The 20,534-nt window shown below is 41.8% G+C and overlaps 1 protein-coding gene across 2 annotated transcripts in view; it reads right to left on the reverse strand.

Annotated features, from left to right (window-relative positions):
* Positions 1-243: 243 nt before the first annotated feature.
* The window catches only part of LOC137436436 (cytoplasmic polyadenylation element-binding protein 1-like), a 31,520-nt gene continuing 11,229 nt past the window's right edge, over positions 244-20,534 (reverse strand). The window contains exons 6-13 of one of the 2 annotated variants that reach the window (XM_078786422.1): positions 20,213-20,330; positions 17,059-17,169; positions 15,012-15,101; positions 11,531-11,664; positions 7,508-7,706; positions 6,373-6,467; positions 3,510-3,590; positions 244-620 (exon numbers count right to left, since the gene is read on the reverse strand). In XM_078786422.1, the coding sequence (XP_078642548.1) occupies positions 510-620; positions 3,510-3,590; positions 6,373-6,467; positions 7,508-7,706; positions 11,531-11,664; positions 15,012-15,101; positions 17,059-17,169; positions 20,213-20,330 (939 nt within the window). In that variant the 3' untranslated portion in view covers positions 244-509. Of the gene's footprint in view, positions 621-3,509; positions 3,591-6,372; positions 6,468-7,507; positions 7,707-11,530; positions 11,665-15,011; positions 15,102-17,058; positions 17,173-20,212; positions 20,331-20,534 lie in introns of both variants that reach the window. The other variant, XM_078786421.1, reaches the window with a different exon arrangement.

Raw genomic sequence — 20,534 nt, forward strand, 5'->3', positions numbered from 1 at the left:
TTCCTTATGAGGATCCAAGTAAATTATGGATGTAAATATTCTCTGTCGGGGAACAGTTACTCTCATTTAATCAAAGGTTCTTACGAACAGTTGTGTGCTCCGCAATCTGCAGAGTTTAAAATGTGTGGATTGTCGTCCCTTTAAAATAAATAAACGGATGCAAGTCGATCGATAAGAAAATCCATATTTGGAGTAAACGATCTGTAATTTCGATATATCGATGCAAATCTTCCTGGAAGTAAATTCAAAATTGTAGCAAAACTTTTATTTCATAAATCGTTACAAAAAAGCAGCATTAACTGCAAGGAGCAAACATTTTTCACAACATTTTATATACAACAACAACATAACATGATTTATTTTAATGTGAGCTCAAATTTTTATTTAAATACAAATTCAAAATTTAATTTTTAAATATATAAAGTTTGGTTTAACCATATGAACTAGAAACTTGAACCATCAAAAACCTTCACATTTCCACAGACAAGCCACTTCCTGGTTATGCCATTTCATCTTCCAGTATTGCTGCGTGGTGTCCGTTCCAGAGGTTGGTGGCAACTAGCTTCAATTTTACAATGGTACAGCGTCCAGCACGTCTTGCAGAAATACCTAAAGCACACCTACAGGTGGAAGGATACAGGTACTGAAACAAAATGGTTGGAGGGCAAGAGTCCATACTTTACATAGAGAATCAGATGTTTTTTAGCTTGAATGAATGAATATGAATGAATGAATGAATGAATGAATGCTCGTTTTAAGGCCATTTTTCCCCGCTCGAGAAGGGTTCGCTTGAGAAACAAAATGATTGGAAGGCAAGAGTGCATACTTTACATAGAGCATCATAGATGTTTTTTTAGCTTGAATGAATGAATATGAATGAATGAATGAATGAATGAATGATCGTTTTAAGGCCATTTTTCCCCGCTCGAGCAGGGGTTCGCTTGAGAAACAAAATGATTGGAGGGCAAGAGTGCATACTTTACATGGAGCATCATAGATGTTTTTTTTAGCTTGAATGAATGAATATGAATGAATGAATGAATGATCGTTTTAAGGCCATTTTTCCCCGCTCGAGCAGGGGTTCGCTTGAGAAACAAAATGATTGGAGGGCAAGAGTGCATACTTTACATGGAGCATCATAGATGTTTTTTTTAGCTTGAATGAATGAATATGAATGAATGAATGAATGATCGTTTTAAGGCCATTTTTCCCCGCTCGAGCAGGGGTTCGCTTGAGAAACAAAATGATTGGAGGGCAAGAGTGCATACTTTACATAGAGCATCATAGATGTTTTTTTTTTTAGCTTGAATGAACGAATATGAATGAATGAATGATCGTTTTAAGGCCATTTTTCCCCGCTCGAGCAGGGGTTCGCTTGAGAAACAAAATGATTGGAGGGCAAGAGTGCATACTTTACATGGAGCATCATAGATGTTTTTTTTTTTAGCTTGAATGAACGAATATGAATGAATGAATGAATGATCGTTTTAAGGCCATTTTTCCCCGCTCGAGCAGGGGTTCGCTTGAGAAACAAAATGATTGGAGGGCAAGAGTGCATACTTTACATAGAGCATCATAGATGTTTTTTTTTAGCTTGAATGAATGAATATGAATGAATGAATGAATGAATGATCGTTTTAAGGCCATTTTTCCCCGCTCGAGCAGGGGTTCGCTTGAGAAACAAAATGGTTGGAAGGCAAGAGTGCATACTTTACATGGAGCATCATAGATGTTTTTTAGCTTGAATGAATGAATATGAATGAATGAATGAATGATCGTTTTAAGGCCATTTTTCCCCGCTCGAGCAGGAGTTCGCTTGAGAAACAAAATGGTTGGAAGGCAAGAGTGCATACTTTACATGGAGCATCATAGATGTTTTTTTAGCTTGAATGAATGAATATGAATGAATGAATGAATGATCGTTTTAAGGCCATTTTTCCCCGCTCGAGCAGGGGTTCGCTTGAGAAACAAAATGGTTGGAAGGCAAGAGTGCATACTTTACATGGAGCATCATAGATGTTTTTTTTAGCTTGAATGAATGAATATGAATGAATGAATGAATGATCGTTTTAAGGCCATTTTTCCCCGCTCGAGCAGGGGTTCGCTTGAGAAACAAAATGATTGGAGGGCAAGAGTGCATACTTTACATAGAGCATCATAGATGTTTTTTTTTTTTTAGCTTGAATGAATGAATATGAATGAATGAATGAATGATCGTTTTAAGGCCATTTTTCCCCGCTCGAGCAGGGGTTCGCTTGAGAAACAAAATGGTTGGAAGGCAAGAGTGCATACTTTACATGGAGCATCATAGATGTTTTTTTAGCTTGAATGAATGAATATGAATGAATGAATGAATGATCGTTTTAAGGCCATTTTTCCCCGCTCGAGCAGGGGTTCGCTTGAGAAACAAAATGGTTGGAAGGCAAGAGTGCATACTTTACATGGAGCATCATAGATGTTTTTTTTAGCTTGAATGAATGAATATGAATGAATGATCGTTTTAAGGCCATTTTTCCCCGCTCGAGCAGGGGTTCGCTTGAGAAACAAAATGATTGGAGGGCAAGAGTGCATACTTTACATAGAGCATCATAGAAGTTTTTTTTTAGCTTGAATGAATGAATATGAATGAATGAATGAATGATCGTTTTAAGGCCATTTTTCCCCGCTCGAGCAGGGGTTCGCTTGAGAAACAAAATGGTTGGAAGGCAAGAGTGCATACTTTACATGGAGCATCATAGATGTTTTTTTAGCTTGAATGAATGAATATGAATGAATGAATGAATGAATGATCGTTTTAAGGCCATTTTTCCCCGCTCGAGCAGGAGTTCGCTTGAGAAACAAAATGGTTGGAAGGCAAGAGTGCATACTTTACATGGAGCATCATATATGTTTTTTTAGCTTGAATGAATGAATATGAATGAATGAATGAATGATCGTTTTAAGGCCATTTTTCCCCGCTTGAGAAGGGTTCGCTTGAGAAACAAAATGATTGGAGGGCAAGAGTGCATACTTTACATAGAGCATCATAGATGTTTTTTTAGCTTGAATGAATGAATATGAATGAATGAATGAATGAATGATCGTTTTAAGGCCATTTTTCCCCGCTCGAGAAGGGTTCGCTTGAGAAACAAAATGATTGGAGGGCAAGAGTGCATACTTTACATGGAGCATCATAGATGTTTTTTTAGCTTGAATGAATGAATATGAATGAATGATCGTTTTAAGGCCATTTTTCCCCGCTCGAGAAACAAAAAACAAATTCCTTGTAATATATTATTTATTACAGAATGAATGAATGAATGAATGCAAATGAATACAAATAAAAGGAAATAGACGACTGGTGACACAAACAGGTTGTACACGATATTTTGCGTCTAACCACGCGCAATACTACAACGACCCGTGGCTGCCACCTCATTAGTATTTGGTGTTGATTGTTTTTTGTATTTGTATTTTGGATCCACCTCTGCAAGTGGTAGGTTGTGTTTTGGCAAAGTGTAGAGCATTACCATCTCACGACAAAATAAAGCACCAGGATTGGTGCTGCACATCGAGCAAAGCGCATCTTCCAAGTACGGGTCAATCTGGACCTGCATTCGAGGCACGGCAAGACAGGAGTTTTAAACACCGAGGTAGAGAGATCCAGGTTTAGTTTATAAATGATCACAAATTACTTGGTTTGCATTTTTCATCCATAATTACACCATTTCACCCCTAAAGTTTCACCCCAACACTAAAATAAAATAAATAAATATTTTAGTTTGTACATTGGGCATCAGGTCTACAACCTTGTAAAAATTCTGTACACCGGTATTCCTGCATTTTCTCAACAGATCAAATACAACCTGTTAATGATCTTTACAGTAAAACCATCCAAATGTCAAAAAGGGATTACTACGTCTGATTACCTTTTTACTTTACCTGTGAAATGTGACAATGTTGGCTTTGAGGAAGAAGGGAAATTTATGAATTACGTTTGAGAAAACACGTAGAGCTACCGATACCAAAAAGGAAGGATGAATGTCAACGGTTACGGTGAGATAGCTCGATATCTTTAGAGTCTTTGGCGATTATGTAATTTTACCTTTTGCTAGGTGGTCCGGAATTTCCCCATTGCCAGGAAATCACATAATTAACCACTACATGGTAACCACAGGTAACCACTACATGCTAGATTTAGCACTTAGAGACTGTGAAAGTCTTCCCGAGAGATACTGTGATGACATGAGACTTGTCTGGCCTCAGACATGCACCATGACATCAACAAAACCAACATTCAGTTGCAACCTTTTTCACTTAAGACGATAGAATTATTTATTTTTTTTGGTATTTTTAACTAGATTAAACTTTCCAACCTTAAATTTATTTCGTAAAAGTCATTTCAGATGACTCTTTTTATTGCTTCATTTTTAACCTCATGTCACCCAAGGTTGCCCTAAGAGCATGAAGAGTCAGTCAAACTGTCGACCATCACAAGTTGTACGTACACTAGACAAGGCAGAACACCCACTCATGCAATTGTCAATTGTTTTAGCCATTAAATGAACAATCTGACAACACGTCGATTCTCCTTACACAAGGTCAGTTTATAGAATCTGACAACTCAAATATATTCTGCTGCCAATTTGAGCCAATAGAACCTTTGGGGTACAAGGTCCACCACCATATACAGTCGTGGCCAAAAATATTGGCACCCTTGCACCTTTTTCAAATAATGCACCATTTCTTCCAGAAAATTGTTGGAATTGAAAAATATTTTGGTATCCACATTTGTATTTCTTTGTTTTGCAGTGAAACAAAACAAAAAAAAAGCTGAAAAAATTCCTAAATCTTAGCTTATTCCACACAGAAATCCTAAAATGGCCCAGACGTTATAATTGGCACCTTTTAGAAGTTGTTAGAAATAATTAGATTTCAAGCAGGTGATTCTCCTTTACTTTGGAATTGAACTCACCTGTGGTGAGTTGCAGGTCCCTGCAATATAAAAATCACTCATTCAACCTGTTTCAATAGAGAAAAGGAGTCATTCTGCTGTTTTGTGTCACTGTGTGCACCAGAATGAGCATGGAGAAAAGAAAGAAAGCCAGAGAATTGTCTGAGGTCAGACACAAGATTGTAGCTGAGCATGGACAATCTCAAGGCTGCAGATCCATCTCCAGAGACCTCGATGTTCCTGTGTCCACCGTATGCAATGTTATCAGGAAGTTTCAGGCCCATTGCACTGTAGCCAACCTACCTGGATGTGGCCGCAAGAGAAAACTTGATCAAAGATTGCAACGAAGGATTGTTCAAATGGTGGAGAATGCACCTCAATCAACTGCCAAACAGATTCAAGCTGACCTTCAGACAAAAGGTATGACAGTTTCAACTCACACCATCCGTCGCCAACTCCATGAAAGGGGGTTATATGGTCGGAGACCCAGGAGGACCCCACTGCTAAGAGAAAGGCATAACAAAGCCCGACTGAAGTTTGCCAAAACACACCTGAACAAGCCAAAATCCTTGTGGACAGATGACCAAATTAGAGCTTTTCAGTGAAGCACATCATCTCTATGTTTACAGAAAACAAAATGAAGCCTTCAAAGAAAAGAACACCTTCCCTACAGTCAAACATGGAGGTGGTTCAGTGATGTTTTGGAGTTGCTGTGCTGCCTCTGGCACTAGGTGCCTTGAATGTGTGCATCACATCATGAAATCAGGAGATTACCAACGAATTCTGGAGCGCAATGTTCAACCTAGTGTCAGAAAGCTGGGTCTCCGTCGAAGGTCAGGGTCTTGCAGCAGGACAATGACCCCAAAAACACTTCAAAAAGCACCCAGGAATGGTTCAAGACAAAACGCTGGACTGTTCTGAAGTCGCCAGCAAAGAGTCCAGATCTAAATCCCATTGATCACTTGTGGGTAGATCTGAAAACAGCAGTTGGGAGAAGACACCCTTCAAATCTGGGAGAACTGGAGCAGTTTGCACAAGAAGAGTGGGTCAAACTACCAGTAGAGAGGTGTAGGAAGCTCATTCAAGGCTATAGGAAGTGCTTGACTGCAGTTATTTTGTCCAAAGTCTGTGCTACCAAATATTTAGTGTCGTATTTGTCATTATTTATTTAATATTTGATTTGTCATCCATCATTATTAATATTTGTCAATAATTTTGTCAATGCCATGTATTTTTATTTTATGATTGTATAGGATATATTAAGTTCTGACTCAAAAACAAAGGTTTTGTGATGTTAACGGTGAAATAAAGAATTGTGGAGACAAAATACTTTCGTCAATTTCAACTTTGATAAAATCGTGAGTTATTTGAAAAAAGTGCAAGGGTGCCATTATTTTTGGCCACGACTAGCTGCACAACAACCTTTTGGATTTGCATACCTTCTTAGAAAACCTCTTGGTCTTTATTTCAACAAAGGCTGCAGTTACAGCCTCCATGTAACTCTCACGGTTGCCGAATGTCACACGTCCCGAGCCTGACCAAGCAAGAAACAGATCAATGGTACATTTTGCAAAAGGTTAATCGACATGAATGGGCGTTTTGATTTTCTAATCATGTGATGCATCCACAACCTCATCTCGTCATTTATCAAGATTGCACTCTGATCAGGTTTCGTGGTTAATACTTCAAGTCTGATACTAAAAGTTAAAAGCAATAAATACAACAAGAAGACGTCATGCAGAGCACGACACGTGCAAAATCCACACCTCTTCCCCAAAAAAAACGTTGCCATTGATTCATCAAATTGACCATTTCATCAAGATTAAAACTGACGATCTTAATCAAACCTCAGGTTAATCGGATTAAAATCGATTATTTTTCAGATGAAAATTGATATTAGAATTTTGACCTCGAGTTGACCATTTGACCTCAAAAATAGTTGGTTTCCCAATTCAGTGACTAAATATGCAAATGCTGTTCAATTTAAGTCAATCAGATGAAAATACAATTTTAGAAATATGACCTCAAGATGACCTTTGACCTCAATCAATAGGCTTCTTCCTTCTGACCAACTCAACCATCTGTTGAAGTTTCGTGAAGATCGGTTTAAAATTTTAACCTGTCGGCGATTGAAAAAGAAACACAGAAAGACAAACAAACAAACAGACAGACAAAAAAAACAAAAATCAAAGACCGACAAACAAAGACCGACAAATAACGGACAGACAAACAAACAGACAAACAAGACAAACAGACAAGCAAACAGACAGACAGACAAACAAACAAAGACAAAAAAAACAAAAATCAAAGACCGACAAACAAAGACCGACAAATAACGGACAGACAAACAAACAGACAGACAAACAAACAGACAGACAGACAAAGACAAAAACAAAGACAGACAAACAAAGACAAACTAACAAGACAAACTAACAAGACAAACTAACAAGACAAACTAACAAGACAAACTAACAAGACAAACAAACAAGACAAACCAATATACTTGAATGAATGAAAGATCTTCGATTTTGCAAGTAATAAACTGAAATTTTAAATAATTAAATATACTCTCACCAATGGGATACTTGTGCTTGTCAATGTCAATTCCAACACTAATGACTCCACCGAACAGGTCGTTCATGATGCTGGACAGGTGACATGCGGTGATCAGGCCGTGCAATGCTCCCACAAACACCATGCGCTTCTCCTTAAGTTGGGTAGCACCATCCAGCTCCCATTTGTTGTCTGCCAACACCCAAGGAATTACCTCCACCTGATAGGATACAGTAGTACAACAACAATGAACATTTTTCCCATTCGAGGAGGAAAGGGGCAGAACAACCTTTGATAAAGATACAAACAATAAGCTGAGACAATCATGGGGGGCCGCACACTCACTCACGACCACCTTAAAAGTTTGAAAAATCAACGATATACTTTCTTACATCTTCAATGAAGGCACTTGGCCCAGCAGGGCCTGTGCTGTATCCACAGCCCATCCATCATTTGTTGGTCCTTGGATAAATGGAGTCAAAGTTCCGTAAATCATCCTTTACGCCACTTGTCAGAGCAAATGGCTCCATTTCCGATGATTCAAGGTCCATAGTTCACGTATTCGTCACCAACTTCTCTCTCGGCTAAACTGTCGTTTATACTGGCAAGCCCCCTCCAAGCTATCCTGCTGCTGCTCCGAGCATGTCACACACCCTTCACCACCAGAAATGGGTGTTGCACCTTTTTGGCACCTGACATCAAGTGCACCTGTGGAGTTGTGACAATCTTGAAAAGTGTGCCCCAAAACTTGTCAGACTACCCTCATCATCGACCCTATCGATCACCTCGCTCGATAGCTTTCGCTGGGCACTCCATCTTTGTGTGCATGGATGAAGCACTTCTAAAGGTCTCCCGACGTACTCAGGTGTCGATGAAAAATCAGTCATCTCACCAACTTTGTTCCTGCTCGACTGGACTTGGACAACCTGGTTTCTTTCAAACAAAAATGCAGGCCCGTCTAAACTCCAGCAAGACAATGTTCCTCGTCTCCACATGTCCGGCAAACGGGTTGACCGATCCTCGGACATCGGAATGGTTCATGTCGAGGTTGTTGGCTGCTCTTTCATGGAAACCTCACCACCATTGCTGGAAAGGCTTCTCGGAAACTCGTCTTCCTTTCTCGAGCCAGGAAGTATTTTACATATCAGCTCCTGATGACGTCATAAAACACGGCTCAATCAGCCAATGGGATCAGTGCTCGGAGTCACATCACCTATTGTCCGATACTACAGGGAAAATAGTCGGACTACTCAAAGATAGATTGGCCACAGAAGATGAAACTGACTTTTTTTAATTTGTGGGAAAAAATATTTCTGCAATTCCAACTTCCTACAGGGAATCGAGGCCTGGAAGGCGAATTAGCTTTGCAGTGCCCACCGCGCAGGTTTATTATTTATTTCTGTAAACTTATAAACAAGTAAACAAACCGATCATCCTCCTGTCTTCTATTATACGCAAATCTTCCTCATTGACACTTATGGCCAAACATGTGATGCCGTCACGTCGTCACAAGACGACACGACGGAACCGTGCGTGGCCACAAGTGGAAATGAGGAAGTCGCCAAATCATTTGTCCCAGATTTCCATTCCACAGCACATACAATTAAACTTAGAGTAAAGCTTTAACACGATCTTCTCCTACATCTGGTTTGAGGCCTATGGAAGAATAAACTACAAAAGAATCTCAGCAACACAACATTGTATTCACCTCCTTCCTGGACAAATATCCACTCAACTCTGCTGTTCAAAACACTTTTCTGCCTCACCAAGGGCCATGACCTTTCCTGGGCGGACCAAGCAGCAAAGCTGACCTCCAAAGCCAGCCGCAGGTGAGCATCCTCAGTCGATATGAGCCTTTCTTTGGAAAATCACAACCACTCGCAGCCTAAGGCCTTTGTCCAGGGTTCAATATAGAGTATTGCTCTCCACTGTGTTCTGGCACCCCAGCATCACCTCCATCTCTCCGAGCATCTCCCATGTTGAAGGCAAAGCACAAGGCCTGTTCTCACATCACTGTTTTCTAAAGTCTATTTTCTGACATCGCTCCCTCTGCTCTGTCCTCTGACCCCCCCCCCCCCCCTATCCCAGGATGCACGCATTCTTCCAGTAACCCCATCCTGATTGTACACTTCTACTTTATTCCTTGCTTCTCCAGTTGATGGAAGCATCTTCCAGAGGCCATTCTGTGTCGCTTCCCTCAACGGCTTCCAGCAGGTAGTGTCCTCAAGGGGTTCCACCACCATGTGTCATCCACAATTATTACCCCCATTAACCTCTACTAGCCCAACCACCTTACTTTTTTTTTTGTATAAAAGATCGAGGCTCGTGGAAGAGCTAACATCACAAAAAAAAAAACCTGACATAAAACATATAATAAAGGGAGCGGGAGACAAGATGGGGTGAGAGAGAGGGAAGCACACAAGTATAACAGTAGATAACAGGGACAACGGGAGATCTGTGGGAGGGAGAGGGCTTGGGGGGAGGAGGCACGGGAAGGGGGTGGGAGAGGTATAACACACATGGACACTGCTAGGACTTAAGGAAAGAAGTCGGTATTTCAAAAAAGTGGATTTGGGGTGAATTAGCGGGGGTAGAAAAGATCAAGGTTTTCGATGGGGGAAGATAAGAGATGGTGGTGAACAGCTGTTTTAAAGACCTGGAGGGAGGAGTGGGATTGAAGAGAGTGAGGGAGTTTGTTCCAGAGGCGGGAGAAAAGAGGAATGAAAGAGTGAAGGTGAGCAGAGAGTCTTGATTTTATTGCTTATGAAATTATTTACTATACTTGCTTATTTTAGGGTTTCCTCCCTCTCCCCATTTGTTTATTCCTTTGCTGGTTATGTCCAATTGTTTTCCATTACCCCATTGCTCTTCAATGAGCCTCTCTTGGAGAAAAAAAAAAACAATTATATACATACCAGTGGGCGTGGGGTATGTTTACACATCACCGACCACCTCCTGCTACATAATCAATCGAGGTTTTGTTTGTTTTTTTATTGGGTTTTTTTTTTTAACGGATACACTTTTACGGGGGGTTTTTTTTTTTTAAGTAAATTTTTATTTACGGATGGTTTCTGGCGGTTGTAATTGTTCCCAGTGTATTGGCTTTGATGGCCGTTGGCATGCAAAATTTCAGCTTTCGACATCACCCGGAATGTTCCAAACATTAATATCAGTCAGACTGGCTATATATAAACTGATTTAAAAATAAAATCAACAAAACACCAAACAAATCACAGATTACCGAAAAGTAATTATTTCCATAGCAGATCATGTGAAACTAGAACGGCACTCGGTAGAGCGCACACCTCCACCAGGCTGAACAGTTTACGTTATGTATCCCACCGATAGGCCGGGATCTGGATCAGGACCTGAACCTGAACCAAAATCTGATCGGCTTGTTCTCGTCACCAAACCGACTCATCCATAACTTTTTTAATATCATGTTATATAATCACTTTTTGCCCAATAGGATCACTCAATCACGAGGATCACTCAACCCGAAGCAGACAGGATCACTCAGCGGTGAAGAATTCCTTAAAAATTAAATAATTCTCATCTCCGAATCCATATTCAGATCTTTTCCAAAATCGAATGAATAGTCCTTGTCAGACACCCAACCGGTCCACCAAATTTCGGCCAAATCCGTCCACAATTTTTTGAGATATCCTGCTATGTATCGTTTTTGGCCCGATCACTCGATGGTGAAGAATCACTTTAAAAATTCTAGTAGCCGGATCCGGATCCGGATCTTCACCAAAATCTAATCATTTCGTCCTTGTCACATACGCTACATCTCCGCCAAATTTCGTCCATAACTTTTTCAGATCTCTTGTTCACAAACGGACAGGAGTGAAAACAATTCTTCCATCTTCCAAAACAAAACTTCCATCTTCGGTGGTGGAGGTAATAAATCAGTTGTCAGTTTTATCATGGATGGGCCTGCATTCATGGTGGTTGGTTCATCACACAACTACTACCATAGATTAGGAAATGCCCTCAATGATCGCTTTGATGGATTTTGTTGAACATACACGAGGCACACACCTGTTTCAGGTAACCACTTGCCAACATGAGCTTGTAAAGGAAGCGTTTTTGGCCGAGTGAATCTTCCTTACAAGAGCACGCATTCAGCAGCATCCACACACCACTCTCCGACCTAAACACCATGTACGCATAACCTGCAGGAGAGGATGCAGCAAGCAGCAGTATCGGTTACATGTGGACACGAGCTTCATGGGATCTGATGGATGGAAAATTAGGGCACAAATCCACAATGGAAAACTCAAAATAAAATGAAGAACATGAGGAACGAAGCTTTACATTTATTTATATAGCGAGCATCTCACCTGAAACATTAATTTTTTTAAATGCTACCTGAGGCAATTCTTTCCATAGCAAATCATACCGACTGCCGGTAGAGAACTGCACAACAAAATTATTCAGAAAGAATTTGTGAAAGCCATCGATCATGTGTATTGATCATCATTTTTATTCTATCTGAAGATTTTCAAGTGTAAAATTTAATGCTTTTTTTATCCATTTCACATCCGAATGTCTCTAAGCGAATCAGAATCAGCTTTGTGGGAGACGGCACTGCACTTGACAGTAGCGTATTTGGTCAGGGTTTGTTCACATTTTGTACCACTATTTCCATGCCATCACGAGTTCTAAAAAAAAAAAATAATCCAAAAAAAATAACAAATTTATGAGAGCATGGAGAACAATGATTAATTATTGGGTCAAAATGTCAAAGCGCCAAAAATCACTGAGTATAAATAGGCCTGAGCAGCCCTTCCATGAGATGGCGATGTTTTATTTATTTATTAAATAAATCACTTCCATGTTTCTCTATTTACTACTAGCAGAAGTACCCGGCATTGCCGGGCGGGGGGAGGGGAGGGGGAAGGGAGGGGGAAGGGGAGGGGGAGGGGGGGAGGGGGAGGGGGGGGGCAAAGGGAGGGGGGAGGTGGCAAAGGGGGGAGGGAGGGGGGAGGGGGCAAAGGGAGGGGGGAGGAGATTGGGGAGGGGGAGGGGAGGGGGAGGGGAAGGGGAGGACGGAGGGGGGAGGGGAGGAAGGGGAGGGCCAGTCAACAATGACGTTGCAGTTCTCATGGGAGGAGAGCAGCACAACAATCGCGACATCATCCTGCATCTTCGCAACAGCACGAAGCGGGTTTTGGAGACTCACCGATCCTGTGACGCCCTCCAGTACCGGCGTTGCCGGGCGGGGGAAGGCAGACCCCCGTACATTCCCAACCCGTACATTCGCCCTCTCGACTCAAGCTCACTCGGACAAAAGCCTCGCACAAATTACACCGCGAAGGCCCAATGGCCATGTCTATGCCACAAATCAAGTACGTGAGCGAGTCTGGCGCACTGAATTGAAAATATATAGAACGCTCATACTCCGTGAAAAGTGAAGCCGCCGTGTCGCCATCTTGGTTAACACGACTCGACCGGCTCGCTTCGCGGATCTCATTTGATTTGAACGTGTCCCAGATTTTAAAAGCCAGACAACTGTTAAAATGCCTTTTTGTGCGGCAATAAACTGCTGCAATCGGTTACGGAAGGGTTGTGGAAAGACGCTTCACAGCTGTTGCAAAGACGTTTAATTCATATCGCACAAAATCGACAAAAATCGACACAAAACACGATCGCACAAAAGGTGAAAAAACGCAATCGCTTTTCGCTCTGAATTACGTGCAAACGTGTGACGGAAATCACCATCGCCCAGCATCGAGTGCCAACCAAGATGGCGCCCGGTAGCTGCATCTCCACCTATGTGGTGTGAATGGCAATGGTCATTCTATATATTTTCCGTTCAGTGGTCTGGCAGCGAGGATGGAACATCACGTGATCGCTCTGAGCGAATCAGCGAGCTGCTCTGGCACCGGCTGAGATTCCGTGTATAATGTTCCTCGCTGAAATGCGCTGAGGTAAATATGAATAAAAAAATATGGATCTCGTCGAATATTTTGAGGTAGGCCATGTCCTTCCCAGGCTCAATGCCCATGTCTATGTCTATGGCAAATATCAAGTACGTGAGCCTATCCGTTTAGAAGTCGATCGGTAACATATATATACACACACACACACACACACACACACACACACACACACACACACACACACACACACACACACACACACACACACACACACACACACACACACACACACACACACAGTTTTATTTATATAGATAGATTGAGCATTAGTGTGTCTATCCAGGCCACAACGTTTTTCAACCATTAGTTTTTGTCATATTTTCAAGAAAGCTCTTTTAGAAGAATATGGAGACCACCAAATAATTAATAAATAAAAATATATAATATATATATATATATATATATATTTTTTTTTTTTTGCTGGCGTTTTTGTCAAGTTTAGATAAAGTACAAAGTAGATGGGCTTTGCATTTTATGATGGTTTCTAGTTTACATTTTTGGTGAAAGTATAGGCGGAAAAAAGATTGTTGAGAACTAATTATTTATAAAGCACTGGCGGGGATCCACGGAACATCGAGACATTGTAAAATGCGACTAAGTACTCAACTCTCCCGCCTCAAACCCCAAATCCTCAACCTCCCAACCCCAAGTAATCACCCTCCTAAGACATCAATCCCCTCCCCACTCCATGCCTTCACCCCTCCCCCCCCATCCCGCTCAACTTACACCTACCACCCTTGCCCCCTCCCAACACCAACTTTATCATCCCCCCACCTTCCTAAAAGCAAACGGGAATTCCCACATCGGTCGTTCCATATTTCCTCCTTACCTCATCAATACCGGAATATTTAACGCTCCCCCCTCCCCGATCATGCTATCACCAACTTCACAGAAGTCGCAATCAAAACAGCTCCTACACGTCTGTCCAACTAAATACCACAGTATGCGGAAACCCCACAGAATTGCAACACTCACGTGATCAAGACCAGCCCAATTGTGCCAATAAATGACCCAAAACCAATAATAATCTTCTTCCTGATTAATTTAGACACATCGTTAAAAGTAAATAATGACATGTTTTATTTCACAATGCCGAGAGTCACAGAAGTCCTCGGACAAAGACCTTTATAATGACATGGGTTTTATGGGATAACAAGGCCCCACGTAACCTCCTAGGCCAAGGCCCTGCTTGAGAGAATCCACATTTATTTTGATTGTGTATCGACAGACCACCGAGGTCTCTACGCACCGTGATTGATCACAAGGCCCATAACACCTATCGGCTTCAACCTCATGTTATTCATCCTTTTAACCTCGTCCCTTTGGTCGTTTTACATTGAAGGGAAAACTTATAGGGAGGGCATGGTGATTGTGAATATGACAGCTCCAAAGACATTTTTAGCTTTCCTTACACAAACATGGTGGCCATAGGATTTTTCAGGTTGAAATTGTGGGTGGAGTCAGGCGAACTACATCCAATGGGTGGAACGGAATGTTACACACAGACGGACAAGCATATTATACAGATGATGGATTGCTTTGGGTACCAAAAAAAAACATTCTTCATAGACACTCACCTCGAGAGATATTGGATCCACGAGACTTGTCTTTGTTTGGCCATTCCACAGTCAGTGACCCAAACTTGTGAAGTTTGTTTAAAAGTTGTGCTAAAAATAAATACAAAATCAAGCACATTAAAAATAAGTTACTCTAAAATAAAATAAACCCAAACTACAACCATGTTCACTGTTGCTCAAAACCAAATTGCGAACAAAAGAGTTTGGTAAAATCCAGGTAATGTTTGCATCCCAACGAGGTAATGTGGTATGGGTCGGTCCAGTCAAAATTAGTTAAACAACAAAGTACGTACTTCAGTATTGATGACGAGCGAGTAAGAATTTCAGGTGAAGTGTACATCCGATTTGGGATTGTTAAGGAGGTGCAATAGTTGAGGTAGACTCGTTTGGCCCATGACTTGCCGTCACTTCTATAAACTGGTCGACTATTTCATCAACTATGGTCACAATCCCGAGGCCTCCTGTTGCATAACTCCTCTCTTTATTCATAAATCCATTCCCTCAATTCACATTCGCCAGTATGGAGGGATGTTTGGCAAAGTATTTGCAAGAAAACATCTTGCCGCCTTCACCTGAAAGGGCTACCCACGAGCGACGGAACCGCAGTCAGTCCACAAGTCTTATCGCAGTTCATGTTTGTCGTCCGAAGACCCCTGTAACATTTGTGGTCGCTCCCCCCTCCTCCACACCCCAACCCAAGTGCAGAGTCAGTTGTACAGAGATACCTGCATGGGCACTGGCAAGGAAAGAAAGAAACAAGTATTTAATGTGCGGTGGACCAGTCTCCCGTCCTCCCCGTGCCCAGGCCTCCACCACCGAGTGTTGTTCCTAATCTTTTAATCAAGGATCTTTGATCCAAAATCGATAATCATTGAGAGATGGGGCCAAAATCGATAGTCATTGAGAGATGGGGCCAAAATCGATAATCATGTAGATGGGGCCAAAATCGATAATCATTGAGAGATGGGGCCAAAATCGATAGTCATTGAGAGATGGGGCCAAAATCGATAATCATGGAGATGGGGCCAAAATCGATAATCATTGAGAGATGGGGCCAAAATCGATAATCATTGAGAGATGGGGCCAAAATCGATAATCATTGAGAGATGGGGCCAAAATCGATAATCATTGAGAGATGGGGCGAAAATCGATAATCATTGAGATAGGGCCAAAATCGATAATCATTGAGAGATGGGACCAAAATCGATAATCATTGAGATGGGACCAAAATCGATAATCATCGAGAGATGGGGCCAAAATCGATAATCATTGAGATGGGGCCAAAATCGATAATCATTGAGATGGGGCCAAAATCGATAATCATTGAGAGATGGGGCCAAAATCGATCATCATTGAGAGATCGGGCCAAAATCGATAATCATTGAGAGATGGGGCCAAAATCGATAATCATTGAGAGATGGGACCAAAATCGATAATCATTGAGAGATGGGGCCAAAATCGATAATCAGAGATGGGGCCAAAATCGATAATCATTGAGAGATGGGGCCAAAAACGTTCATCATTGAGAGATGGGGCCAAAATCGATATGCGGCACGACATGTAAAAAGTTGTGGATGGATTATGACAATACTTGGTGGATGAGTTGGGTAAGTGACAAGAAGAAGCCCATTAGACTTTGTTTCCGCTTCGGATGCAGATCCGGCCTATCAGTGGGATACAAAATCTGTTCAGCCTGATGGAGGGAGGTACCGTACTCGTATTGCTGTGAAGATCTTCAGGGCCCTGAATGGTGTTTGGGAGAAAATGAGAATGGCTATTTTATTGTGACACGTGGCTTTGATTTATTTAACTCTGGCGGTTCTGGGACTTCGTTTTTCTCGGAGGAAATTCACGAATATTAAAATGTTTCGACTTGGAATCTTTTAGTATTTGCAGCATTGGTAACCTACATGATTAGTCTAACGGTAATGGAGAGGAGGACTTATTAAATTGTAAACAAGTGTTTTGTTTATTGAACAACCTCCTCATAACCTTTAACCTCTTCTCCAAACATCACACGGACCTGTACCGTTCCACTTGGACTCACCTTCCGTTATGGTCCACGGGATACCACCGATGAACACCTTGCACGAGTACACACAGTAAGCATGTGGATAGAAGGATAAGTTTCCTTTCCATTTCAACGTAGTCTTCCTGTCTGCTGGAACAGAGACGAATGAGCAGCATTAGCACGATTTCCTTTCTGTAAAGCACAATTCATCCGAGGGACAATTGTCTGAAACAATTTATTTTGACATCTCCAGGGCACAAGCAGGACAAGACCTGGAAGTTACATTTTACATCTAGGTAGCGGTACAACAGGTGCTCGGTTAGCCATGTGGTCAGTTGTTTGACCAACATAATTGGCCACATAAGGCGGGGGTCGGGGGGTCCAGTCTCTGCACACAGAGCAACGAGTGTAAACGTTAAGGAATTTGGGCCTTTATTGGACTCGTTACTTTTTCCTGCAGTTGTAAACAGCAATCTTCTTGATGTTTTAGTAAAGTCAAAATAAGGCATTCTTGATTGACCCAATGTGGACATGTATGTGTACACACATGTACATGGAATGCATTGGAATGCCAATAAATTCCACTTGAATAATTGTCTAGGATTCGCAAGGATTAGTCACCACCATGGGGCCTGCTGGAAAGTTAGTCCTCACTACAGCACGAGTATGCATTTGTACTTGTACATCCTTATCTACAGGCTAGCCGAGGATAGGTCAGAGCCGAGGAGTTGTCCATTGTCTAGCCTGGGTTCAAATCTCAACCCAACTAGAAACCGTCATCCTGGTGGTTCACACACATCCTGGTGGACGTTGAACCCATGGTGTCCTTGATGCACAGTAGGGGTTATCACACTGGCACCCTTAACAAATTATATTAACCCAGACACTTCCTGCCGCAACTGCTGGGAAGGGAATGGCAAACTAACCAGAATAACCCATGCCATGGGACTGCTTCAGCAGCATCAATAATATCAATATTTACAAGGACGAAGAAAAGAAGAAGAAGAAAATAAGATTTAAGAACCGCCTTCAGAGGCCACAAACATGACAGCCCCATGACAATCTTCTCCATTTTGCCCTATTTTCTGCATCTCCCCTTGTTAACCCCCTTGCCCGCATTTCTTCTTCGACCATCTTTAGCAAAGTCTTTCTCGGTCTTCCCCGTCCGCTACTTCCTTCTACATTCATTTCCATCACTCTTCTCAACCAGTCACTTTCATCCTTCCTCAACGCATGACCAAACCATCTCAACAGCATCCATCACAGGCTCTATTCCCATCATCTTTCACAATTCACCATTTGTCTTCCTCTCTCTCAACGACTCCGCACATCCACCGAACCATTCGCATTTCCACCCTTTCCAGCCTTCGTTGTTGCTCTACGTTCATTACCCATGTGTGACACTGGAAGACATCTCAAAGAATGGCTGGGAAGTGCTCCCCCCGCCCCCATACAGCCCGGACTTCGGGCCCCTTAGGACCTGTTTGGGCCCTTGAAAGATCATGAGAAGCCAGCACCAAGAGGAGGCAGTCTAGGTAGGCATGTGTATCTGGTTGAGAAGTCTTGGAATGTACCTCTATCCCAATGGGATTTTAAAGCTCGTACAGCACTGGCAGAAATACTGGAGATTTTGTAGAAAGTAATGTGGTGTATCCTGTTACTCTTGCCCAGAATCAGTTTTCTACCTGCACTTTTCTTTTACTGTGCAATAAACATGCTCATGACTTGCAGTACGACCCTCATACATCAATTCTACACAATATCAGCACCAAATCAAAGTACTGTCATTTAAAATCATTATGTGCTCATTTGGATGACTTTATGCACTTGGTTGCTTAGCACCTTTTGTTGAAGCAATAGTTTTCTTTGTCACCAAAAAAACAAGCATTCCGAGTATTGCGCTGCAATACATGTCCCGTACCAAAGTTCAAAGTGCCATAACTTTGTTAAAAATGATCGAAAATGCAAATTTATGCTCGGATGCTGGTTTTCAAACTTGATCTGAGGTATGCTGAGACATGTGTGTCACGCCTCGCCTCGTTGATAAGCCCGCAAGGTCGCTCCGTGGAGCGGCCTGCACGTACTGCACTGTGTGAATTATATAATTACCAACTCACAGTCTGAGGTACTAGCGATTCAAGAGATATCCATTTTTTAAATATTTTCGTTTAATTAACGATATCTGCCAAACCACGTGCCCTATCGCAAATTCCAAAAGGACATTTTAGTAGACCGACATGCTGAACAGATCTGTGAAGTTTCCCCTCGATTGGATCAAAAATGACGGAGGAGCTCGGTTTTAAAGGTTCATGCTTAAAAACGTCATAACTCTGAAACCATGTGACGCATGACGTCATGCTGGCTGACTTTTTTTGTTCGTCATGGGAATGCGATTCTGCCTGCAAAGTTTGGCCTCGATCTGTTCAGCCGTTGCAGAGAAAAAGGGGTTTTCGTGTTTTCACTAAAAACAATATCGTGCCGAACCACGTGACCTGTGACGTCATAATTACCATTAAAATATTCTACCGACTGAGTCCCCCCTGCGGTGAAAATTTGATCTCAATCGGTCCAATGATTGCAGAGAAAATCTCTTTTAAAGGAAATTAAAACTTAAAATGGCACCGAGTTGAGGATCATCAGAATTCCCAAAGTTCAATGTGCCATAACTTTGTCAAAAATGATCGAAACGTCGTGAAGTTCGAACTTTACCTGTAACTTATCATGAGGAAACCATGTGCCAAGTTTGAAATCATTAGCATTAAGCGTTTAGAAAAAAAGTCCGGAAAACTGTTTTTTGCCGGACTGACTGACGGACTGACAGACACACAGACACAGACTGACAGACGGCGTGCAAACCTATAGTCCCCTCCGGTGTACACCGGTAGGGGACTAATAAGAATACCTGTACTACAATAAGCAACAAATATTAAATATTCATGATGAACACTCCTTTTCCACAATTGCATGCCATCCAATAACGACGTCCGATTTTTAATAAATAAAAACAAAGGTACCACTCAAAAACCTGGCATTATAAATGTTCAAACTGAGCTTTGGGAAACATACCTTGTACAACAGGTACCTATTTACTAGATAAATAAATCAATTCGGTGATCCTATAAAGCAACATCAGCTGCCCATCGGAGGCCGAGGGCTTTAAGCTTTACGCTCGAGATTTCCGCATTGTCACCTGCTATTGGAGCTGCAGACGAACAACTCGAGTGCTCGACAGGTACAGGTTCCTTCACCTCATCCTCGTTGATATCACAAGGCACAATACCTGGATAGGCAGTATTCTCTGTACCCGACTGCAAACGCATGAGGTTAGGACACATTCTCACAGTTTGTAAGCAAACCCCCATTTAATAGCTTGTTGACAAACAATGCAAATATCTCTTGTTGATAAGAGGTGGTGGAGGAACGGAGGGAGAGTTTGCAAAACAGCACAACTTGAAATTCAAAGTAAGCAATTGCAGCCGTTCGAACATTTCTATAAATCGAGGGAAACGTGT

Source organism: Myxine glutinosa, chromosome 11, assembly GCF_964187855.1.
Source record: "Myxine glutinosa chromosome 11, kmMyxGlut1.1, whole genome shotgun sequence".
In the NCBI taxonomy this organism is placed as follows: Eukaryota; Metazoa; Chordata; class Myxini; order Myxiniformes; family Myxinidae; genus Myxine; species Myxine glutinosa.